The sequence below is a fragment of the Setaria italica genome, chromosome IX (genome assembly GCF_000263155.2).
Source record: "Setaria italica strain Yugu1 chromosome IX, Setaria_italica_v2.0, whole genome shotgun sequence".
Classification (NCBI taxonomy): Eukaryota; Viridiplantae; Streptophyta; class Magnoliopsida; order Poales; family Poaceae; genus Setaria; species Setaria italica.
Genome location: NC_028458.1, coordinates 26,135,107 through 26,160,718, shown reverse-complemented (window position 1 = coordinate 26,160,718; position 25,612 = coordinate 26,135,107). Strand labels below are relative to the sequence as shown.

Sequence of the window (25,612 nt, the reverse complement as noted above, 5' to 3'; positions counted from 1 at the left end):
ATAAACAATGTCGCAGAAATTTTATAACGATTGGCTCTTCCTTCTGAACTCTGATTCCATTAGCCTGCACGTGCATGGCTTTAATGCTGCGTGCAAGTCAACCCATGGACTTGTTTGCAAATCGAAGCGCAAACGTGATTGAAGATGGACAGCAAGTTCAAATAAATAGCACACATCACTGACACACACACAGTAGCTGCTAACTAGCTGGGTAGCAGCTTGGCTACGAGCAGTGCTTACTGGCTAGGGTTCAATTGAGAGGATCTGCGAGGTCTGGTTCGAGCTTGTGGAGATGAGGGGAAGGCACAAGAGCAAGAAGCATGGGAGCAGCACCGTGGCGCTGTGGCTCCTGCTGCCTCTTCTCGTATTGATCGTGCTCAAGACCAATCTCCTCCCGCAGGTTGCACGCTGTAAGTCGCTTTTTCATGATGTTGGAGAAGAAAGATTGCTTCTTTCTCTTTTTTTTTTGAAGGAACAAAGATTGCTTCTTTCTTCATCAGCTTTTGCTTCCTCGTTTACTAGTTATAATCAGAGCCATCGTCTTCCCTCTTGACATTTTGCTTTTTGTATATGAGTGTCGATCATCTGTAACAGGCACTTTGCTCCATCATTCTTTTTCTCTGAAATTAAATAGATTTTAAATACTAATATGACCAAACTCATGGTAGATAATGAACATAAATTTCCCGTTATGACCTGCATCTGAAGATGAACACGGGAGATGTTTAATTTTCCATATATCACTTCCATTAAAATACACATACAGAGACGATTAGACCGTCTCCTTTTTCATGTAGGGAACCAGATTAACCAAAATATTATCTGAAATGGTCACAAGGTTTCACCCTCGATGAGCTTAGTTTCTGTACTGAACCTTTTTGTAATCGAATATACATCTTGTTGTCAAAACTAAAGTTTCACCTCTCCATTCATGTTCTGGACGGAACAGGATGGCAGCAATGCCACACAACGTAGTGAAGGTAGAAGATGTAGAATGGCAAAGATATGCCAAGAAACTTAACAACTGTAAATTACATCAGTGATGCTTCAGTTCTCTTCCTCGATTTGTATTAACAAGAGTTTACTCCATGTGGCCTCTCATTCAAATTCAGATTCCATTGTCGGCTCACCACCTTCTTCTGCATCAAGAGACGAGACGACTGGCGGCGGCGACGCGACGAAAGGTAATTAACTATACAGTTTCGCAGAACCAAGGTTTGCATATTCGAGAGTGACTTATTACTGACCAGTGCATTCACGTGCTACTTGCACACTACCATATAGAGGAACCAGCCATGACGAGCTATCACTGATGGTTCAATAGATGCAAATATTGCTTGATTTATTAGAAGGAAAAGAACCATCAACTATAGGCAATTAAAAGATTGGAGCCAGCTAATCAGTTCTATTAGATTACAGAAATGTGATGTCTCCGATGCATCCCATGTGATAGCGGATGAATTCACGCAAAAAAAAAAAAATAGATGTATTCAACTGAGGGTTTAGGATTACACATATAGCCCAGGATCAAGGCAATCTCATCCACCATGACTTATAGAAACAGAATCAGGGGACATTGCCGATGGGGCATACGCATGAGTTATACGGGAAGCCGGCTGGGCAAGAGCCTTGGCGTGCAAGCCTAGGGAGACAAAGACGGAGGTTGATAACATCTGGATTGGAACTCTATAAACACCGAACTAGGAAGTCATTTGGTGAAGATATCAACAAATTGAGACATCGTCGGGATATGAAGAATCGTGAACATCTCCAGTGGCAACCCGCTCATGCACAAAGCTAAGTGTAGATCAATCTTGACATTTCATGCGCTAATGCTGAACCAGGTTGGTGGACAAGTAAACGGTGCTGACATTGTCACGATAGACAAGGGTGGAGCACAGTAGGGGACAATGGAGCTCTTGGAGCAGTTGTCGCAGCCAGCTCACATCAGCAATCCCATTGGTGACAGCTATGTATTCAGCCTCTACATTGGAGCGGGACACAGTGGTTTGTTGCTTAGAGGACCATGAAACCAGGTTGGAGCCAAGGAAAACAGCAAAGCCAGAGGTAGACCTGTGCGTCCAGACAACCAGCCCAGTTAGCATCAGTATACACAACAAGCTCAGACGGTGACGACGCCTGAAGAAGAAGTCCATGGTCCAAAGTGCCATGGAGGTAGCATAGGATCCGTTTCACAACCGAGAGGTGAGGATCGTGTGGACCATGCATGTGACGGCACACCTGCTATAAATGTGAGATTTCCGGCTGAGTAAACGTATGTGAGAAACTGCAGTGCTCCGACAAGGCTACTAGAGTAGCATTGCTGATAGGGTTACCTATCGCGGCTGAGAGCTTGGCATACAAACCACCAAGGCGACGCTGAACAGCCACACCCGAAAAATGATGCAGCTCTCTGAGATCCTTCATGGAGAATTCCTGCTGGAGGGCAGTGATAGTGTGACGAAGGAGATCAGGACTAGGAATTGTCAACACTATGTCGTCCACCTAGAGGAGCAGGTAGACTGTGTTAGCGGCGGTGGATGAACAACAAGTGTCTGACTTAGCTTCAACAAATCCAAGCACGAGCAAGTGAGACGCGAAGTGGTTGGACTATGCGTGAGGGGCCTGCTTCAAGCCATAAAGCGACTTGTTGAGCTTGCAAACATGATTCGAAACAGTGGGGTCGACGAAGCCAGTCGGCTGGGAACAATAGACTGTCTTAGGCAGGGTGCCATGCAGAAAGGCATTCTTCACATTGAGATAATGGATGGGCCAATTCTGCGAGAGTGCCCGGGATAGAACAGTGCAAACTATGGCAAGCTTCACAACCGTGAACGTCTCATCGTAATCCACACCTGGGTGCTGGGAGAAATCGTGTAGAACCCAGTGAGCCTTGTACCGATCAAGGGAGCCATCTGCATGGAACTTATGATGAAAAATCCACTTGCCGGTGACAATGTTGGCACCTGGCAAATGAGGCACAAGGTTCCAAGTGTCATTGGAGAGCAGGACCGCATCTTCTGCCTCCATAGCACTACACCAATTGGGATTGGCGAGAGCGCTACGGTAGGTCTTTGGATTCGGCAAGAGTGTCAACGTGTGGAAGGCTGTTGGCAGGTAGAATCCAAGCTTACATGTGGCCATGGAGTGCTGATTGACAACTGGTTGGATGGCCACTGCCCCACAAGGAAGATGCGAGGTACCGACAGGTCATGTGACAGCCAGCCGCACAGGGCCGTGAATTGGCCGCGACCGGCAGGCATAGGTGCACGCCATCGAAAAGACCAACAAAGATGGCACCAGGATTGCAGGGCGGGGGCAGTAGAACTAGTGCAGATTGTCAGGTAAGTGCCGTGGCCGTGCATGGCGGGGCACGGGCACCAGTCCTGGGGCCACGCATGGCGCAGGCATCGGACTTGCGACCACGTGGGGCACGGGAGCAGGCGAGGATGTTGCAGCCGTGCATGTCGTGGGCATAGGTTTTGATCCAGGAGGCGTGGATCGAGGGGCCACGCATAGTGCGGCGCACCGTGGCCGCGCGTGGCACATGTAGTGGGATTGGAACCAAAGCGGTGCCCTGTGGGGACAGCAGGGCGTGTGGCGAAGCACCGTGAGGTCATAGGCAGACTTGTAGGGGGAGCTAGAGGACCAATAGGCGGAACCAATGCCTCATACTCAGGGGGAGAGATCAGATCACTTTGGACACCCGCAGCTTGGGCATAAAGATTAGTAACGACGGTGTCTTCATAGGTGTTGGCGTCGTGGTGACCATGGTCTCCATCGTCGTCCTCCTTCATTGGAGGATTGGCCCGTGAATGTGCCAATTCGGCCTCGCGCACGTGATCAGCGGCAAGGCGGCGCTCGCACTCAAGGGCGTTGAGGGTGGCACACACGCGATCTTGTGCGGCGGAGGCAGCCTTTGCGGCAGCTTTGACGGCGAGCGAGGGCCTCGCACTCCATTCCTTGTTCGGCCACGTGCTGCTTGGCATCGATGGCGGCGCGCTCACGCTGCTCCATGGAGGTGGCGGGGGGATTGAGGTAGCAGCACCATGGGATTGCGGCAAGCGACGGTGGCGCATGCGCTTAGGGTTTAGCAGAAGCTAGAGGTCAAGGATTGTGATGGTCTCTTGATACCATGACAGCGGAAGAATTCATGCAAAAACTAGATGTATTCAACTGAGGGTTCAAGATTACGTCCAGGATCAAGGCAATGTCATCCATCCTGGCTTATAGAACTAGAATCAGGGGAGATTGCCGAACGAGCACACACGTGAGTTAGGGCAGCTGGCAATGCGAGGGGTTGGGATAGCCATCCCGATACCTACTCTGTTGAGCATACTTTTCCAGCAGATTTATCAAATTTTAGCTTAGAGAGTGGGATAGCCATTCCCTCGGAGATGCTCCAAGCGTAGAGAGAGAAAGACGAAGCTTGCTAACACCATGAAGTATATCAAACTCTGTAACTGTATAAAACGTAGCGGCTATATTAATTAAAAAAATCATTTGTGACTCAGATGCACGAAATTTGAATATTGTGATAGTCATGTCAGTGTTGTTTGAACTAGGTTCGTGGAATAGTATTTTTATTTTGTGCCGCACAAGTTGACCGGTAGAACGAAATATTCTAGGCTCTAGCTACACTTGGTGGTCAGGCGGCCGAAGCGCACGCTTAACTTCAAGCAGACCAGTACAATAGTGTGCTGAACTATTTCTCTGCAGAGTGCAAATCAATATCTCCAAATAATTACAGCATGATTAGTACTCTATTTTGAAGCAGGTATTATTTTGTGTTTATTTTTACAGTAGATTACTGCATGTACATTTTTATTGAAATCCATTTAATTTGCTGCAAATTATAACCAACAAAACCAAATCGCCGCCACGAGCAGGGAAAAAGATAGTTCTGTGAGAAATTCAGGTAGAAGGACATTTTCGTACTGAATACTACTATACGTCGTCCCATCTTAGCTCTATGAACGATGTTTATTACATTGATTCTCGCACCTTAGAAGAGGGGCTTTTTGTGAGTTGTAACCAATAAGTGAGAACAATTGCATAAGAAATGTAACACCTACTCCCTCTGTCCCAAATTACAATTCGTTTTGATTTTTTTAGAGTACATATATGTTGCTACGTATCTAGATATAACATATATCTAGGTGTATAGCAAAAACTATGTATCTAAAAAATCAAAACGAATAGTAATTTGGGACGGAGGGAGTAACAACTAACAAAAAATATTCAAAGTATTTCCTAGTCACTAATCTATCATTATGTCATATATACGCAGATGTGGCAGCACCAATACTAGGCAGCATAAGCTGCAACTTCAGCAATCACCAATCCGACACCTGCACCATGGAAGGTGACTTGCGCATCCACGGCAAATCTGCCACCGTCTACGTCGTCTCGGTGTCCACCTACCGGCCCGAGAACTCGACGATCAAGCTCCGGCCGTACGCAAGAAAGTGGGAGGATCAGGTCATGCAGCTGGTCCGGGAGGTCACCGTGCGATCCAGCCCTCCAGGCGCCGACGACGACGTCATCCCACCGGAGTGCTCGGTTCGGCACGATGTGCCCGCGGTGGTTTTCTCCACCGGCGGATACAACCGAAACTTCTTCCACGTCATGACCGACGTGATCATCCCACTCTACCTCACGGTCCGTGAGTACAACGGCCGCGTGCAGCTGCTCGCCACCGACTACGAACCCAATTGGATCGCCAAGTACAAGGCCATCCTCGTCGCGCTATCCGCGTACCCTGTCATAGACATGGACTCCGAAGACACCGTGCGGTGCTTCCCGTCGGCTCATGTTGGGCTGGAGAGCCACAAGGAGCTCAGTATCGTCCCGGGTCTCTCCCGCAATGGCTACACCATGGCGAGCTTCCGGGACTTCATCCGATCCGCCTACTCTCTGCAGCGGCCACGCGTGGCGCCGGTGAGCAGGAGCTCCGGACGGAAGCCCCGGCTCGTCCTGATCCTGCGCCGCAACTCCAGGCAGCTGAAGAACGAAGCCGATGCCATCGCCGCCGCGACCGAGCTGGGCTTCGAGGTGGTCGCCGCGGGGCCTGACGACGTCAGCGACCTGGAACGGTTCTCCGGGCTGGCCAACTCCTGCGACGTGCTCATGGGCGTGCACGGCGCCGGGCTGGCCAACATGCTGTTCCTGCCCGACAACGCCACGGTGGTCCAGATCATCCCGTGGGGCGAGCTCAAGTGGCCGTGCCGGCATTCGTTCGGTGATCCGGTGGCACCCATGGGCCTCCGGTACCTCGAGTACGAGGTGACGGCGGACGAGACGACGCTGAACGAGACCTACCCCAGGGACCACGCCGTGTTTACGGACCCGGTCTCCGTACACCGCCAGGGGTTTGACAAGGTGTGGAACATCTTCATCAACGGCCAGCACGTCATCCTAGACATCAAACGGTTCAGAGGGTTCATGGAGCAACTGTACCAAACCATCACGACGGAGTAGAGTAGGCATCATCAGGTGGCGGCTCATCCGCGGGATGGATCAATGGAATGTGTAATTCTGCTCTTAGTTTTGCTGTTTGTTTTTCACCTCCTAGCAGGGTTAACTGTTAACTTGAATAGTTGTGGGAGTGTTGGGAATTATTTAGAGTTGTAACAGGACAGCGAACACAAGTTCTTTAAAATTAATCATCAGGAGAAGCGTGGTACGGAAAGGGAAGAAACAAAGTACTCCCTCCATCCCAAATTATAAATTATAAGTCATTCCAAGAATCTTAGAGAGTCAAAGCATCTCAAGTTTGACCAAAATTATAGAGAAAATTATAAAGATTTATGACATCAAATAGATATACTATAAAAATATAATTGATGAAGAATCTAATGATACTTAGATGACATCATAAATGTTATTATATTATCATATAAATTTCATCAAACTTGAGATACTTTTGACTCCAAGATTTTTGGAATGACTTACAATTTGGGATGGATGAGTAATAAACACGTGAATTCAGATTTATCAGCTGAATCAACTATGCTTACGAAGGTTTGTCACAAAACTGCTCCTATATAACAACGTTTTAACATGGCGGGGATAAAGCAGCAAAGAAAGGATTTTGCTAGGAGTGGACAAGCTATCTCCTTGGCGTTGAGAGATGGGGAGGAAGGGAGGGAGGGGTCCAAGGAAGAATATGAAAGGAAGAGAGGCTTACATCCTGTGCATCACCCTTTTTTTTTTGCGAAAGGACCTGTGCAACCCATCTTTTGGGTGCAAATACCACATTTTGGTTTAGGCTACGGATGGATTTACCAATCCTCTGTACATTTATGTAATTCGTATATAAATGTGAAAACTTTGCTTAGCTTGTAGTTGGTGAGATCAACTTGTTTGTTACTAGCTCCATTTCAAATTGTAGGTCGTTTTGGATTTTTGAGATACATAATTTTTACTATTAATAAGAACATTCCTAGCATTCACTCATCTTCACATGAAACTCCACTTGATATAGCTGGTCCAATTACAAGAAGTAGAGCTAAACAATTGGAGAAGGAAATTCATTCTCAGGTGAACGCTAACCTTATGTTTAATAATCAGTTTATGTTGAATGAGCCTATGCTTTTGAGTTCTTGTTCCAATATCCTTAGGAATGATGGAGTGTATGAACTAGCATGGGATGAAGATGGATTCAAGCCTCTGGACATTTGAACCAAGAAGCCTATGGTGTGCATGAATAAAATGGTGGTTCATCACCTTTGCATGGGAATGCAACCAGAAGCTAGATAACTGACACATGGTACGAATTCCAAGCATCACCGTGGACAGAATACAAGGAGTTAGACGGTGTTCTATATGTCGATGGAAGCGTCTTCAAGTCTACTTTCCAGTCCATCAAATGGTTCATTATTTGGACTTCCCAATAAAGAGTTATGCTCATTTTAGTAACTCCTGCCAGAAGCTGAAAGACGCGCGAACCAGCCACGAAATCAACTAGTGCATGTGCATGCTGCCATTTACTCCAAGCTGAACGCCCCTATCTCTATATATATCTTGTACTAGACAATGAAAGGTCAGATCTTGATTAGCTAAATTCAGAATACACAAACTTGTGGAGTTTTGTTTATGCGTGAGTCTTGAGAGGCTTGCAACACTTGTTCTTTCGATTCTTGAGTGAGTTGTAGAACGCCGAACTGCGGTTCACCCAGCTCGTGCCTTCACGTCTATAGGGTGTGATTGCGTGGACTGTTTCGTTGGTACGTGGAAGGGTGATTGTCTTGGTAGTTCGTCGCGTGGATAGCCTCACGGTGCACTACCTCTTCACCAGGTCACGCAGCGACAAGTTATCAAGTTCACGGATCCTACAAGAAGATCGGGCCACACAACTAGCTACACGCGTTGCATAGGCGTGTGCATATCATCTGGTAACAGAGCCTCCATTTCCTCCATAGGATTGTTCTTGTTTTTGGTAGGATAGAGTTTATATACCTACTGTCCACTAATAGACAAAAAGAAAACCTACAACCCAAATTCCATATGTACTACTGATTTTGTAGTTTGCTTTATCGAGTTTTAATCCTTTAAGAATTGTCTAGCTGCTGAATTTTTTTCCACATCGTCCTACTTGTTATCATTGTTCTAATCATCAAATCGCTTGCTGCATGTACCCACCCATCCCACCCTTGTTCTGATCATCATTGCTTGTTGCATATATATATCAACAAAAAAAAAACAAACCCACTCGTCCCACCCTTATTTTCTACCCGCCACAAATTCCCCACCCGAGTTTCTTGTTTTTGTGCTGCGCAATCCATCTTAATTGATCCTTATACGCCCCTTTTGTTGAAAGTTGTGCTGCGTTTGTCACAAAGGTTAAAAGAAAAGATGTATATGGGTCAAAAGAAGGACTGAAAACAACGAGTTCTTGTTCAAAAAAAGGAAAGAAAAAAAATAAAAGAGAATTGTGTTCAGCACTGTGGCAGAGCACCTCGGATTAACTTAGCTAAAGCACAGTTAAGTCGCCTAACACGCGAATCACATGCTTTAATCAAGTTAATTCGACAATCCATCGGATTTCATCCGATAGAACCACTTAGACTGGACCGAGTTAGCATAGTTCACCTGAAGGTGAGTGGTTCCAGAGAATACAACAGATCAAACAAACAGTTCAATGATTTTATTACACACTGGTTCAAAAATCAGAGTTTTTACAGGATTCAAAAGCTGCAGAAAGATAAAATAGCGGAAGCTAGCGTCGGGGTCGGATGTCCCTGATAAGGCCGATCAGAACATCAATGATCCCTCTCCTCACCGTCCGAGGAGGGATCCCACTCGACCGTCCACCCAGGAGGAAGCTGGGGCAGCCAAGTGCCAACAGCAACACACTCAGAAGCTTCAACTTCACCTGAAAGAGATGCCACAACAAGGCTAAGCTTCTAAGCTCAACAAGACTTAACCGACCAGCGGAAAAACTACTCCACCACTTCTAGACATGCAAGGCTCTTTGGCTGAGGGGTTTGTTTTGCCAAAAGCAACTATAGTAGGTCCTTACTTTCAATATTTTAGCTCCGGTTCTAAGCTCATCAACCAGCCTATTTTTGCAACTTATGCTAAGAAAACACACTTCCAAACAATATGTGTATATAACTCAAACATGAAGTTCATATCATCCTCAAGTTCCATCTCTACTCAGTGTAGCATAGCGATCAAGCAGTCTCAAACTGTGAGAGGCAGACGAATCGATTCGGGTTTCTTAACCATGCATGGCGAACCTAATCTCACGACATCCGCGCACCACCGAGGGTTGCTTCTTGCGTCGGTCGTCCCCATCAATCCCCTGACCCGTGTCGGGCCCACTTCTCTTGGTGCAATGTTCCGCAGACATGGCCTCTGCCATTCTGTGACCACACTTGCCACCACATGCGGCCGCAGGGGAAACTCTGTTCCGGAGACAGTGGATCGAACCGCTCACGTCTAGGTTCAATCAGGTACTAGGTATGAGATTAGTACTTTCAAACACTTGATCACGAACACCAACACTGTCCAACCTTAGACAGATTCAAGTAGACAGACGGGGCGATCCACCGACCACCAAAAGAGTTCACCAGGCCCTGCCCCGCCCACCGTCCTTATAGTTGTAACCAGAAGGAGAACAACCAACTACTATAACTCGCGAGTGACAGGAAATCACTCGACTTTTACCGAGTCCTATTAAGCATTGCAACTACTTGGACTTATCAGACTAGTGTTCAGATCAAGGGAACTAAGTCATGCATCTATGGTTTCAAACAACTCCTATAATGTAAATGCGCATACACACGAGAGAAGCCATGTGCAAGTTTAGAAAGTTGGGGTCATGCTCCGGGGCTTGCCTTCGAGCGGGGCGGAGGCAAACTGGTCTTCTGCGGGTTCTGCTTCAGTTCCTGCAGTCGGCGGCTCAGCTACTGCTCCGTCTTCTGGCACCGAATGCAGCTCGTATGTGCCGTCGGCGAGATTTAGCTCTACACGGAAGTGCAAATGCAGGGGTTAAACATTTAGTTGGTTATTTCAACAACACTTGCAATATTTCACTCAGAAACTTGTAGCAAAGCTACAAGAAAAGGGGTGGAAGTCCAAGCTTTAGTTGATAGAGAGCAAGACGAAAGGGTTGGGTTGGGAGAAACTTATGATCTAACTCTCAGACCTAAAGAATAACTGTACCGGGGTCCTCAGACTTAACACAGAGAAGTCCCCAAAAATTTACACAGATACCCTCGGGTCAAAGAAAATGATACAGCCGAGCTCTCGGACAAGGCAGATAAGGGTCGGCAAAACAGACAGGGTCAGGCGAGACGAAAAAAAAGAGTCCGGCGAACCGGAAAGGGGTCAACAGCTTATCTTTAGGCAACTGGTGAAGTCTTGGGGTCGGGAAGGAACAGACTTAGGTGGAAGGACTCGAGACGCTAAGGCTTGGGCGGCGGCAGGGTTGGGAAAAGCGGGTTTGAGCGGAGAGGGGAAGTTCCTTAAGAGCTTAAGCGGCAGCGCTCAAATGCGAGCAGAGTAAGGTGCGGCGTGGCAGCGATGGCGAAGAAAACTCCAGTAGGGGCTCTTGTACTCCCTTTTATAGCGGAAGAGAAAGAGAGTTCGAGCAGCGCGAAGATCAGGTAGAAAAGGGTGGAGTGCTCTACCGTGGTGGCGATTGGGCGGCACCTCCATTGGCCGGCGAAGCGGAGCTTTGGGGATAGGGTCGCTGGTCATTGGGCACTGGAGACAAAGCCGGTGCAAGCACGGTTTTGCCGGGATGAAGGGTTGGCGATGGAGAGCACGGGTCTGGTCGTGTCGAGTGGCGGATTGGGTGTGGCGGCTCAACTAGCGTGTGATAGGAAGGAAGGAAGGGCGCTGCAGGCGAGGTGATAGGGCAAGCGGCGACGCTAGCGAGCGCAGGTTAGCGGCTTTGCCAGGGCACGTTATTGGCGAGGCGGAAAAAGGAGTTGTCTCTGCCGAATCCAGGGTTGGCGAGGGGGGTATTGTCGTGGAGCGCGCGCGTGGGCAGCGCAACTGTGGAGGAGACGGAAAAGCTGGAAGGCATCGGGGCGTGCGGTTGGGGATCCGGGCGAGATGATAGGTGCGGGAGGCGAGGCGGTCTGGCGCGGCAGCGGCAAATCCACTGTCACAGCGGCGACAGGGCACCTCGGCGCGGCCGGCGAGGGTGCGAGCGAGACGAGGCGAGGCGGAAAGGACTACAGGGGCTTTCGCGCGCGATTGGGAAAGAGGTGCGCTGATCTATCTTGTCGCGGCCGGCGACTGGGCGAGGCGGCGCTCGTCGGGGAGGTTGAGCCACGCGGCGAAGAGGCTGTGAAGCAGGGCACGCGGGCTCTAGCGCGTCTGACTCGAGAGATCCGTGGGATCTGGTTTTGGGTCCACCATTCAGTCTCTGGCTCTCCCACAGCTCCAAGATTTGGAGGAACACTGGTTTTGGGACTTAGAGAAGAGCTGCTGTTTGCTGGGTGGGTGTGATTTTGCTGGGTTTTCAGGGGTCGGGCTGATGGAGACTGCAGATTTGGGATTTGTCTGGATATTAACTCGGCTGATTAAACTAAGGTCGTTACAAGCACAGCAAAAGGGGTTTGGGCAGCAACAAGTTTCGGTTGGTGCAATTGGTGTTCATCTATCCTCTTCCTACACCTTGTTCCTTTCTTTGTGCATCTTTTCCTTTATGTTCAGCAACTTAGACTTGTGTTCTTGGATTATTATTCGGTTTTGCATCACTACATTTCAGCAGATTCCACTTACATATTACCCCACCAAGCTCCACTTAAAAGCACCGTGAGTTGTTGCACTGTCATCGCTGTTACAATCACTCTTCCACTACAGATTACAGCCATGGTTCTTGCTCTTTTCAAGGAGAGAAAGAACTTGTTTTGTAAGTGGTGAGGGAGTGATTCCACATATTCATTGTCCTATTATTTTTGTCTTCTTGTTACTAACATGGCTGGTGATGAAGACTCTTTTTCCCATACTATTTCTGCTCAAGAGCTTCAGGAGGTGCGTGAACAAATGCGTCAATTGATGCAAGGAATGCAACAACTTTAGCAATCCATTCAGCAACAGCGTGGGGAACCTCCACCTCATGATGATGAGGATGATGATCGCCATGGTGGTGGCGGTGCTGGTGGCCGTGGTGGTGGCCGTGGCCGAGGATTTGCTGCTGGTTTTGATAACTTTGCAGGTGGCCGTGGCCGAGAATTTGTTGCTGGTTTTTGTCATGCACGACGTGTTCCTGTTAGTGATTCTACTGATTTTGATGCTGAAATGCTTTCAAATTATAGTGCTGAACATGGAGGTGATCTTTATGGTCGTCGTGGTGGATATGATGATCATGGTGGTGACAACTTTGGCCATTTTGGAGCCCATGGTCGTGATGGTGATCACCGTTGGTGTCATCATGAACGACGTCACAATGATGATGGTTTGAGCAAGGTTAAAGTGTCCATTCCTCCATTCAGCGGCAAGGAGAATGCTGATGATTATTTTGAATGGGAAACCAAAGTGGAGCAAATATTTGATTTATATGAATACCCTGCTGAAAAGAAGGTAAAGCTTGCAGCCATTGAGTTCAAAGGCTATGCCATAACTTGGTGGAGTCAGATCCGTACTGAATATAATATAGTTGGGCATGACCGTATAACTTGGGAAGACATGAAGAGGGAAATGAGACGTCATTTTGTTCCTGCATATTATTCTCGTGATCTACATTTGAAGCTAAAACGTCTTGTGCAAGGTACTCGCAGTGTTGATGAATATTTTCAGGAATTGAAAATGTGCTTACTTCGTACAGGGATAACTGAGGATGAGGAATCAACAATGGCTAGGTTTTTGGTTGGTCTAAATAAGCCCATTGTTGATAAGGTGGATATGACCAATTACACAACTCTCATAGAACTAGTTCATTTTTCAAAGAGGGCTGGAAGGCAACTTGCTATGTCTTACAAACATAATGCTTCCTTTTCATCTCCTAAAAATTCTACATCATGGCCTCAATCACAGCAGCAAGGAGCTGCCATGTCCAAATCTTCCTTTCATGGAGATACTAGATTTGCTTCAACTTCTTCCAAACAATTGGATGTGAAAGATAAAGCTGTCAATTCAAATCACCCCAATTCTTCTTCTAAAGCCACCCAACGCAAGACAAGCAAGATTGAATGTTTTAAGTGTGGTGGTCATGGGCATAAACAAGCTGAATGTCCCAATCGGTGTATCATTATTGCACTTGCTTGTGGTTCTTATGATTCTCAAAGTGAAGAGGATGAAGAGTTTAACAATGTATTTGCAGACCTAAATCTTGATACTTGTGAGTATTCAGCTGAGGATGGTACATTTGAGCTAGGTCTGAATTGTTTAGCCATTCAACCTATTCCAACTTTTGCTCACAATGACATGTTACAAGATGTTATTTATCCATCTTCTGACGAGATTACTAGCGCTGATTTTGATGAGTTGCTTGCTGATTTTCCTGATTTGGAGCCTTCTACAATGAATACACCATCTCTTTCTTTGGCCGTTAGGAGAGTTCTTTCAACTCAGTTTGTTGCTGCTGAAGAAGGACAACGCCATAATTTGTTTCAGTCCTGATGTAAAGTGAAAGGTGTGGCGTCCCGCCCCCTGGGGCCGGGCCCGCTTACACCTGGCAGCTCTCTAGGATATCAAGAATTCCCTCACAGACCAACACAAGTCTTTTCTGCGCACTTTGTCCTCACTCATGCGCACCCGGGAAGAACTTCCCGGTCGGTCACCCATCCCGAAATTGCTCCAGGCGAAGCACGCTTAACCCTGGAGTTATTTGAGGATGAGCTTCCGGAAAAGAAGTTGCAACTTGCTGGTATAAGTATTCTATCAATCCTATTAACCCTTGGGCTAGGATGTCACAAAAGGACAAGTGTGTCGTTTCATCATAGATGGTGGGAGCTGCAATAATATTGTTAGTGCTTTGCTTGTTGAGAAGCTTGGTTTGCAGCCACGTCGCCATCCACATCCATACCATATGCAATGGTTGAATAATTCCGGGACAGTTAAGGTTTCAGTCATGATTCGTTTGTCATTTTCCATTGGTGATTATCATGGAGAGGTTGATTGTGATATTGTCACCATGCAAGCATGCCATTTGCTGCTTGGTCGGCCCTGGCAATTTGATGTGGATTCGGTGCATTTTGGACAATCTAACAAATACACTTTCATTGCCAATGACAAGAAGGTGGTTCTTGTTCCTTTATCTCTAGAGGAGATACATGCTTCAGATGTGGCTCACATGAAAAGAGAAGAATCTGAGAAAAGAAAATTGAGTGAGACCCCCAACACTAGTAAGGGAGAGACTCCTACCCCATCCAGCCACATAAAGCCTCATTCCACTTCAAAACAGCTACGCCAAAATGAGTGCTTATTTGTGAGCAGGAGTGATTTGAGTGAAGTGAAGAACACCACAGCCCCATTCTTTGTGCTCTTGCACAAGGAGGTCCTACTTTCAACTACCGATTTACCTTCATCGCTGCCTAGTGTTGTTCTTGATCTCTTACAGGACTTCGAAGATGTTTTTCCCGATGAGGTACCACCTGGACTTCCTCCACTTCGCGGAATTGAGCATCAAATTGATTTGGTACCAAGTCCTTCTCTTCCAAATCGTCCAGCCTACCGCACCAATCCCGAAGAGACAAAGGAAATTCAGCAACAGGTAAAAGAGCTTTTGGACAAAGGGTATGTTCATGAATCCTTATCACCATGTGCTGTTCCTGTTTTGTTAGTTCCAAAGAAAGCTGGCTCTTGGCGTATGTGTATTGATTGTCGTGCTATCAATGCTATAACTATTCGACATCGTCATCCCATTCCAAGGCTTGATGATATGTTAGATGAACTGAGTGGTTCAACTATTTTCACAAAGATTGATTTACGTAGTGGTTATCATCAAATTTGAATGAAAATAGGTGATGAATAGAAAACAACATCTAAAACTAAATTTGGTCTCTATGAATGGCTTGTGATGCCCTTTGGTTTGACAAATGCTCCTTCAACTTTTATGCATTTGATGAAGCATGTGTTAAGAGCTTTCATTGGCAAATTTTTTGTTGTTTATTTTGATGATATCCTGATCTATAGAAAATCATTTGATGAACACCTTGATCATATCCGTCAAGTTCTTACTGTTTTGAGAGCTGACAAATTGTATGGAAACATTGCTAAGTGCACATTTTGCACAGACCATGTTGTTTTTCTTGGATTTGTTGTTTCTGCAGATGGAATTCAAGTTGATGAAGAAAAGATTAAAGCAATAAAGGATTGGCCTACACCTACAAATGTGAGTCAAGTTAGAAGTTTTCATGGTCTTGCAGGTTTTTACAGGCGTTTTGTTAAAGATTTTAGCACCCTCAACAATTTAACAAAGAAGGATGTTCCATTCAAGTGGGGTGATGAACAAGACCAAGCCTTCAATGAGCTGAAAACAAAGCTTTGTGAAGCACCGCTGCTACAACTTCCTGATTTTGGTAAGACATTTGAGATTGAATGTGATGCAAGTGGTATTGCCATAGGAGGTGTACTACTTCAAGAAGGTAAACCTATTGCCTACTTTTCTGAAAAGTTGAATGGTCCACATCTGAATTATTCTGTCTATGATAAAGAGCTTTATGCCTTAGTTCAAGTTTTGGAAGTTTGGCAACATTATTTGTTACCTAAAGAATTTGTCATCCATTCTGATCATGAAGCTTTGAAATATCTAAAAAGTCAAGGCAAACTGAACCGTAGACAAGCTAAATGGATTGAGTTCATTGAAACATTTCCCTATGTTGTAAAACATAAGCGTGGAAAAGATAACATTGTTGCCGATGCTTTATCACGGTGATGTGGTTTGGTTACACAATTAGATACAAAAGTGCTTGGTTTAGAATCCATTAAAACACTCTATGCAGCTGATTCTGATTTTAAAGAACCTTTCTCTCATTGCATTGCTGGAAAAGGCTGGGACAAGTATTATGTGCATGATGGTTTTTATTTTGGACTACCAAACTATGCATTCCATCCTGCTCGATTCATCAAGTTCTTTTGCAGGAAGCACATGCTGGTGGCTTAGCTGGTCATTTTGGCGTCAAAAAGACATTAGACATGCTCTCCGATCATTTCTTTTGGCCACATATGCGACGTGATGTCTAGCGATATGTTGCATGCTGCATAGTCTGCTTGAAAGCTAAGTCCCGCCTTAATCCCCATGGTCTTTATACTCCATTACCAGTTCCGAATGTACCTTGGGAAGATATATCCATGGATTTTATATTGGCGTTACCTCGGTCTCAGAGGGGGAGGGATTCTATCTTTGTTGTTATTGACCGATTCTCTAAAATGGCACATTTTATTCCATGTCATAAGAACAACGATGCTTCACACGTTGCTGATTTGTTTTTCAGGGAGATCGTTCATTTACATGGAGTGCCAAGGACTATTGTTTCAGACCGGGATACAAAATTTCTAAGCTATTTTTGGAAGACATTATGGGCTAAGCTTGGTACGAAGTTGTTATTTTCCACCACTTGTCATCCGCAAACCGATGGGCAAACTGAAGTTGTCAATCGTACCTTGTCCACCATGTTGCGTGCTGTGTCGAAAAAGAATTTGAAGCAGTGGGAAGACTACCTTCCACATGTTGAATTTGCTTATAACAGGGCAGTCCATTCCACAACAAACTTTTATCCATTTGAAATTGTTTATGGGTTTAAACCTCATACTCCCATGGATCTTTTGCCTTTACCATTGCAGGAACAAATTAACATGGATGCATCAAAGAGATCAGACTTTATCAAGAAACTACATGATGAGACAAGGAAAAATATCGAGAAGAAATCAGCACAATATGCAAAGCAGGCGAACAAAGGTAAGAAGAAGGTTACATTCCAGTCGGGAGACCTTGTGCGGTTACATCTAAGCAAGGATCGTTTTCCCCAACTTTTCAAGACTAAGTTATCTCCTAGGGGTGATGGTCCGTTCAAGGTTCTCCAAAAGATAAATGATAATGCTTACAAAATTGAGCTGCCACCTGAATATTCCAAAGTGAGTGCAACATTCAATCAAAGACTTGCTTCCATTTGTTGGTGAGCCTGAGTCGAGGACAACTCCTTCTCAAGAGGGGGAGGCTAATGAGAACATTCCTAGCATTCACTCATCTTCACATGAAAATCCACTTGATATAGCTGGTCCAATTACAAGAAGTATTGCTAAACAATTGGAGAAGGAAATCCTAGTTATTTTCTTAGTTTCTTTTTTATTTTATTTCTCTCTTGCATTTTTCTTTTGGCATCATCACCTTGGAAACTTGTTGTCCTTTTGGTTACATTGTGTGTCCTTTCTTGCATCAGACTGGATATGGAGAGCAAATAAAGCATGCGTATCCAAGGTGGAGGCATAGAAGACAACCACGATGCTTTATGTACAGCGGGACATTGTGTCACGACCTAAATGTTACAAACAAGATTAACATGTTAACGTAAGCATCATGAGCATCATTTGTGCATAATGAAGCATCAATGCATAAGCATTCATTTAAGTTCATGAATTATTGTTTATTGCTCAAATTCAACTTTGTGAATAAAATCAAATTTAAGCTATGCAAATGCACTCCCTGTTATTTTATTTAAATATAACAGGCAAAATTGTGAATTTATAGTATTTTTTCTGAATTTTTGGGTGATGTTTTTCTGGTGTTAAAAATTCACTTAAGTTTCAGTTTTAGCTGTTTTCCTTTCACAATTGTGTGCAAACCGGAGCAGTTCTGGAGGTGATTCAAGTTCCATTTTCTTATTTGTGATTTTGTCTTTCAAATGAGTAATTTTAGGGACTTTTGAGTGACTGTAGCTGAGTCGTTTGAAGTTGTGAAGTTGAATGGTTTGAAATACCCCATGCCCACTAGTCAGCGCCTCCTTGCACCTCTCCCGCGCCTACTCACCTGCTGGTTAGGCAGCGCCTGCGGCGTTCGCTCGGCTGTCGTGACCGGACTGACCACCATAGCCATGGCCACACAAAAACCCACCCTAGCCTCCTTTCTTCATTGCCACCACCACTCCATCTGACCCAATCTTGCTCGCCAACTCAATTTACTGTCGACGGTGAGTCTCCAGCCAATTCCTTGCAGCTGGAGCTTCCTCACAACCCCACGCATCCGTTTTGCACCATACTCGCCATCCTCCCTCACCGTGCAGGCTCTCCCCGGCAATGCCCGTCCAACCCTCAGCCACCATCCATTGTTCCCTGTTGTGCCCCCTTCTCGTCGCCAACCCTTCCTTGCTGGTGAGCCTCGTGGCCTTAGGCTACTCCCCTCCGCTGCCCGTGCGCCCCCTTGCGTGGCACCTCGCCATCCCCCATCGCCGGCCATGCACAGCCGGCCTCATGCCTATGTGCGTGGGTTTGTTGTGGGTGAGAGAAGAGAGAGAATGAGAGGAGGTATGGGAAAAGATCTAGTGACCCAAGTGCAAGAGAAACAATAGATCTAAGGGCCTAAATGCAAATGACCTCGGTTTTCTATGTTTTCTAGATCTGCAAAATTTAAAAATGCAAAGAAATGTGAAGAGAAATGCTAAAAATGCGAAACTTGTTTTGTTGGATTTCTGATGAAATCTAGTTTTATACAAAAATGAGTATGCGCATGTTACTATTGTAGATCTAGTGCTATTAATTTTCTTGTTATTTGCATGGTAATTAGCATAAAAATGATAAAATGTTGAAACCACTTTTGTTAGGCTATGTTTTTTTATAAAATCTATGAAAAATAAAATTCATGTTTTTCTGTGTATTTAATGGTGGTCTATCTTGTTTATTTTATATCTCAATATTGAAAATTGATTTTGATGTTAGTCCAACTCTCATGATCTTGTATTATTTCTCTCTATCAGTGAAATTTATTTCATAATTGTTGCTCACCCTGTGGATTCATTGTTTCAATTCCATGCTTGCTAATAAGTTAATGAACTGGCTGATCCTTCCAATTAATCCTACATGATTGTTTGCTTGATTGTCATGTTCATGTTTATTTATTGAATGTGTCTATCATTTTCCATACATTTCATAAGCATTTGCACTCATGAGCATCATCTCTAATGCATTCATTCATTCATTCTAGAGAATGAAGTGCCGGAGTGCGAGACCGTTGAGCCCGAAGCCAAGGCCGAAGTAGAAGTTGTTATTGAATCCGAGGAGACCCAAGGCAAGCAGCTATGCATACTTATCCTTTTTATTTCTAAATGAATTTGTTACTATGTATAGCTATGGGATGCATGTGAGTTATCTATTGCATTATTAGAACCTATGTCTTTGTTATTATTGCCTCCCTTGCTTTATACCATTTTCCTTGTCGCTTGAGTAGTATGGGTAATGTTAAATTAATTTTGTTAATTAGTTAGACATGTATAGACATAGAATGGTCAATTTGTTAAGTGAATGGTTATAGATTAATCAACACTGGTTCTAGTATGGATCTTTAATATTGTTGAGTAATTGAACATGATGGTTAAATGGATACGAGATTTGAGCGGTGTGTAGGGTCATGAGAATGGAATCTTGGTGGCATAGACCACTTGAGTTGATTAAGGACCATCCGTTGTTGACGTAGGTTTGAGCACTTTTCCGTGCTACCACATATCCCCTAATTGGAAGGGTAAGCCTAATACCTTACTTGTCGCGTTCAATGAGGACAATCCTAGAAGTGTGATCTTTGGACTGTGTAGAGAAGCTTAGGAGTGTCCTTGGTGGATCTAGGTCATCCTCCACACAAGCTAGGCGTGTTACACTCATCGTTCAGCGCAGTTTGGAAAGGGTTGAGATGAGTACCCCTGTTGGCGCTAAAGATCAGCCAATTGAATCTCAGCGTCAGACACACGACCCGGGAGAATCTGTTAAACTCCTGTTCGGGTGATCGCCCTGGTGCGTTTCGCGCGGCGTGCCAGCCAATCTGACCTGTTGATTGGCAAGGAAAGAAACGTGTCAGATCCCAGAGGTCACGATCGGCTAAGTTTCCGATCTCGAGGAAGCTTATCAGCGAATCGGCTGATTTGCTATAATAAGGAAATCGGCTATGGTGCAGCCGACCACTAGGTAACGTATGTGAAGAAAACTAGCAGAGTAAACTGGACAACGCTACAGTAGCAACACTTGAAACAGATCTAATCGGCTACGCAAAAGCGGTGGATAAGCGATAAAGATAAATAAGCCGAAAACTCTGATTCCAAGCTGGATAACTGATGATAAAACTAGAATAGAAGGTGAAACCTAGAATTCTAGTAAATATCGATAACTGATGAATAAATCTAAACGAAACGATAGCGATACTCCCGAAGTTAAAGCTTAGATATTACTCGATAAACGGAACTTACAGAATCGGCCGGAGATCAGGTCGATGCAACCCTACCAACCCGTACGAACTCGTGAAAAGAGGAAAAGTATTGGCGAAGTCGCCGACTTAAAAGTAAAGTACGAGGAAATAGTAGATTGTTGTATTGATTTAATGTTACTTTACAGATCTCTAAAGACGGCTATTTATAGCCTGTTACAACCAACTCTTAACCGACTAGGACTCTATCTCTAATTTTAAACGAAAACGAATATTTACAGGTATAACTCGTATCAGAGTTGTTGCGCTCCTGTGGACCAATCCCCCTTTAATTTCTCTTTGTAATCCACTTTAAGCCCATATTGGCCCAATTGCCTCAACCTCTTAATCGGCCGGTCTCTACCAACTCCATCCGTCAAAACACTGCAGCGCCAATCGGCCGATCTCCAACTGTAGCACCAATCGGCCGATCTCCAACTGTAGCACCAATCGTGACCTTTTCATCTCATCGCATCGGCTAATCCTTCCCTTTCTTGACGCCGATTCCATACGTGTCAAAATCTGGTGTCAACACATGCCCCCCAGTTTCGGAGTAAAACCTAATCTTTACTTCGAAATTCCTTTCAACTTCCCTTTCGAAACAAACGCATTAAAAATATCTTTCTGTTTCGCGGTCTTCTGCCTGATGATTGCAATCTTTTCGAAATGGGCGCCTAAGACAACCACTCCTCTTGAAAAATCGCATTGACGGCGCGGTAAAAATCCTGCTTTTACCCCTTCTCAGACCGTCCTTAAATATCAGCACATCCCGTACTTCTTTTTCACAAGCCCACGTCATCCTTCTTTGGCGCACTAGTTTCCTTCTTCCTTCGGTGCCTCTTTACCTTCCAATCTCCTCCTCCAGTGACCTTTTCCATCTGCATTCCATTCCACCTCCCCAATGGCAACCCCTTCAGGAACTTCACCAACACCCGAGGCCCTGGAGGCGGCTCCACCAGCGGTGGCTCTAGCGGCAGTGGCAGCAGCTCCATCGGCAGGAGCGGGAGCTTCATCGACGACGGAGGCCCCACCGACAGCTTCGGCATCCGTAGCTCCACCAGCAATCCCGCCAACCACGATGAGCTTCATACCGGAGGTTCTTACTGAAACTTTTCCTTTTCACTTTTCGATGCCAAGGCATTTACCTTAGATCCGTTCTTATTTTCCTCCCTTTTTACCTTTTTTAGGCGGTTAGGCACCGAATCACCATTCGCCTTACCGAAACCCCTGACCTTATCTATCTTGGTCCTATGGGAAACCCATATCCAATTGATCTAATCAACATGGAAACCCATAGAATTCCATTTAAGTAGTCGACCATGGACTTAGATCACTAGTCAGGCACCTTCAGATCATGGCCGAATGAAACCCCCAGTTGGAAAGAGTGGTATCAAAGGATAGCCACCTCTAAAAGGGTTCAATGGGACGAGCGGAAAATCGGCCAATGTATTGACTTGTCTTTGTCCCAGATGGAAAGGAACGAGCCTTTAGTGATAGCAGCTTCCTATTTCTGGTCCGACGCTCTCAACGCGTTTCTCTTTGGACATGGGCCTATGACACCCACTCTGGCCGATGTAGTAATGTTGACCGGCCTTGACATTTCCTCTCCTGACACCCCTTTCCGCTACCTGGTCAAAACATCCCATCGGCTGGAAACAAAAGGAATCGGCGGGTGGAAAGGGTTTATTAAGAGCAACAAAAGGACCGTGACAGTCACAGAGAGGGAGCACACGGCCTTCCTGATGATGTGGCTAGAGAAACACCTCTTTTGCAGGAGAGCAGCTGGCCCATCTTCTAACACACAGGCTCTGGCTGAGGCACTATCGATAGGAGCTTCTGTTCCTCTCGGAAAGCATCTACTAGGATCGGCCTATCATATGCTGCATCAGATCGGCGTCAAGTTATCCAAGGGAGAGCCGATTGGAAATCCAGGTGGACCCTAGTGGTTCATCAACTTATGGCTCAATCTGTACATGAGCAAGATCTCACAACAGCAAGTGGAGCACATGACTTTTCCCAATATTGAATTGGCAGAAAATCCCATAGTACGATGTCGGTGCACTTCCTTTGGTGAAGCAGCATCAGCTTTCTCTAGTTGCCAGTACTCTGCCACCAAGGTAGCTGAATATTTTAGATGTTTCTACAATGGCTTCAGTGAAGAAGCAACTAGTTGGTTCCCATATCAAAGGTCGGAACCATCTTCGAGCTCCCCTCTTGTTTTGACTCGATGACCAACACATTTGATGACGACCTTACGGATGAGCTGATCAAGCCAGGGATCTTGCCGACAAATTTCTTCTTGGGGAAGGATGCCCCTACCTATGAATTTTATAATCCATCTGTCGCACAACAACAATTCGGCTTGGGCCAATTGCCGATTTATGCATACTTCGCCGGTCGGGCAAAATTCTGAGATGAGCTCACCAAAGGCCTCGATTACAGCCGGTTGTACGATTGGATCCCAGATTCTAGTACCATAGACTTGACCAATTGGGTAGTGGTCCCTTTCGCCATTCAACAGTTCAAGCTATGGTGGGCAGAATGGAAACAACATCTCTTCTGCGCTTCTGCGGCTATATATTGCAACATCCTAGAACCCGACAACATTGATCCAAATGCAGAGGTATCGCCCCTTCTTTAGCCAATTTTTTATTCCTTTTTTCTTTCTATACCACTGACTCTTATTTTTATTTCAGTCTGAGAGCCGTGTCCCTCCAAAACGCAGTCGGAGCGGTCGGCCGATAGAGAATCGTTATTTGTATATGGAATTTCCCCTTATCGGCTATCACACCCCCTCTGTCGACGACATCACTGGCCGATTGAAGCAGGCGCAGAGGAAAATTATAAAGAAAACAAGCCGCCGGGTGCGCGCCCGCACGGAATCGGCTGATCTATCCGCAGCTGCATCGGCGGAATGTTTGGCTACGTCGACCCTCCCAGTCATTGAAGAGGTTAACCCCCAAGCTGCTACAGAAGCTGGAGCGACCGCTGCATCGCTGTTGGTAGAAGCCATTCAGGTAAACTCACCATCTAATTCCTCCCGGTCGTTACTTCAATACTGACTTTTCCCTATACCAGGCCGCACAAACCGCCCCGGTGGATCCACAACAATCGGCAACGCCCCAGGCAGAAACTGAAGTACCAGTGCTCCCTCGCACTGAGGTACAGGGTCTCTTAACTTAATCCTTTAACATTTAAACAATGGCCTGACCACTTTTGATGTAGGTTATCGGCACGCTAACTGTACTTTCCGAACAGCCGTCTGCCAGAGAAGTTTCTCAAGAGGCTGGCCCGAGCAAGACGCCGATAATCGTCGAATCCTCTTCCTCCAATGAGCCAATCGCACCAGCGCCCGAACCGAGGGTAACAATTCCGCAGGTGCAGATAGAAGAAATCCGCTTCAAAGAAGTAAGAAGTTTTATTACCCGAACTGGCCGATTCGTTATCATCGTTGGCTGACTTACTTTTCCTTTTATTTATTATTTTGCAGGAACAGGACACACCCAATAATAGTCTCTTCTCATTTGCGATTGCACTTTCTGATGACGAAGAAGTCGCCTCTCATCATGTTACCTTGAGCTCCATCCCCGATGATGTCCGCGCCAAACTTGAGAGCATACGAACCCTTGTCCAAGAAGATATCGGCCGATTAGTGGAGGACGCCTCACCGATTCGGCAGCTCTTCGATGACATCAGCGGCCGAGTCCCAGAGGAAGCGGAAGAAGCCTTGGCGCCCGCCGCATATATTGAATCGATGCGGATCCTGGTGTTTAGGGCTCTGCGCCATATGGCTGATCGCGCCAAGCTGGCCAAGACTCGTGAGGAGGAGGATTCGTACAAACACCGGGCCCAAGAGGTACACCATCGGATCCACTTCCTCGAGAACTCCCACTCCGGAATCATCGGTACCATAGATCGCCTCAAGCGCCGAAGGGCGGAGCTCGCCAAAGAAATGGAGCAGGTGGTCAAGGAGATAGCCATCGAAGAGCAGAAACTTCAAGATCTCCCCTCCGTCATCGCCGATTTAAAGCAGGAGAGACAGCACAAGGCCCACGAGGCCCTCAGACTTCATCGCCACATGCCAGAGGTCTCAGGATTGGCGGAGGACAACCAGCGGGTTTTAGATTTGGCTGATCAGATCAAGCGACGAGCAATTGCGGCTATTAATGCCCTTCTGGGATGATCTGTAAAAGTACTGGTCATATTTGTAATAACATTAATACCCTTTGACCGTTTGATGCCCAAACTCAATCTTGACCCGTCCTTCGTGGCGCCCCTTTATTTATTACCTTTTTATTCTGATGGGGCACGTCTTACCAAACCCTCGCCCTTTCTCTCCCTATAAATACCAGCCCTGGTATTGCTTTCAAGGGTACTCGCTCCACTCAATCCTTTTTTTCCTTCGATTGCTTTTTCATCGGAATACTCGCAGAAATGTCTTCCTCGTCCTCTTCCTTCTCCTCCTCTTCTGTCAACCAGGTACGAGATCCGTCTTCGCTTTTTCCCCTCCAGTTTGATCTTTTTAAACTGATCTAATCTTTAGGCGGTTATGTGCTAATTTTTTCAGCCGAGGCGCCTCAGCCTTGAAGTCGAACGGGCGATCGAACTCATGCACTTCGACGAGCCGTTGTCACAGGAAGACAGGGACTTGATCAGGGCACACCGTGAAGAACTCAGAGATCACATCCCTGCCGACGTTCAACGGATCTAGGATTTCATCGATGGCAACTGTTACAGGCGGCCGCGAGTCGACAGGAGCCACCCCCA

General features: G+C 45.9%; 1 protein-coding gene across 1 annotated transcript; it reads left to right on the top strand.

Moving 5' to 3' along the window:
• Nucleotides 1–205: 205 nt before the first annotated feature.
• On the top strand, nucleotides 206–6,691 carry LOC101764052 (protein O-linked-mannose beta-1,4-N-acetylglucosaminyltransferase 2). The gene is made up of 3 exons (XM_004983239.2): nucleotides 206–410; nucleotides 1,113–1,184; nucleotides 5,291–6,691. Exons 1-3 carry the CDS (start codon nucleotides 293–295, stop codon nucleotides 6,478–6,480), a joined length of 1,380 nt encoding a protein of 459 aa, XP_004983296.1. The 5' UTR covers nucleotides 206–292; the 3' UTR covers nucleotides 6,481–6,691.
• The last annotated feature ends 18,921 nt before the right edge of the window (nucleotides 6,692–25,612 follow it).

Coding starts and splice junctions, on each gene's coding strand:
- LOC101764052 (XM_004983239.2), top strand. CDS start 293: ATGAGGGGAAGGCACAAGAGCAAGAAGCATGGGAGCAGCACCGTGGCG. Junction 411..1,112: donor CCTCCCGCAGGTTGCACGCT/GTAAGTCGCTTT, acceptor ATTCAAATTCAG/ATTCCATTGTCGGCTCACCA. Junction 1,185..5,290: donor CGGCGGCGACGCGACGAAAG/GTAATTAACTAT, acceptor ATATATACGCAG/ATGTGGCAGCACCAATACTA.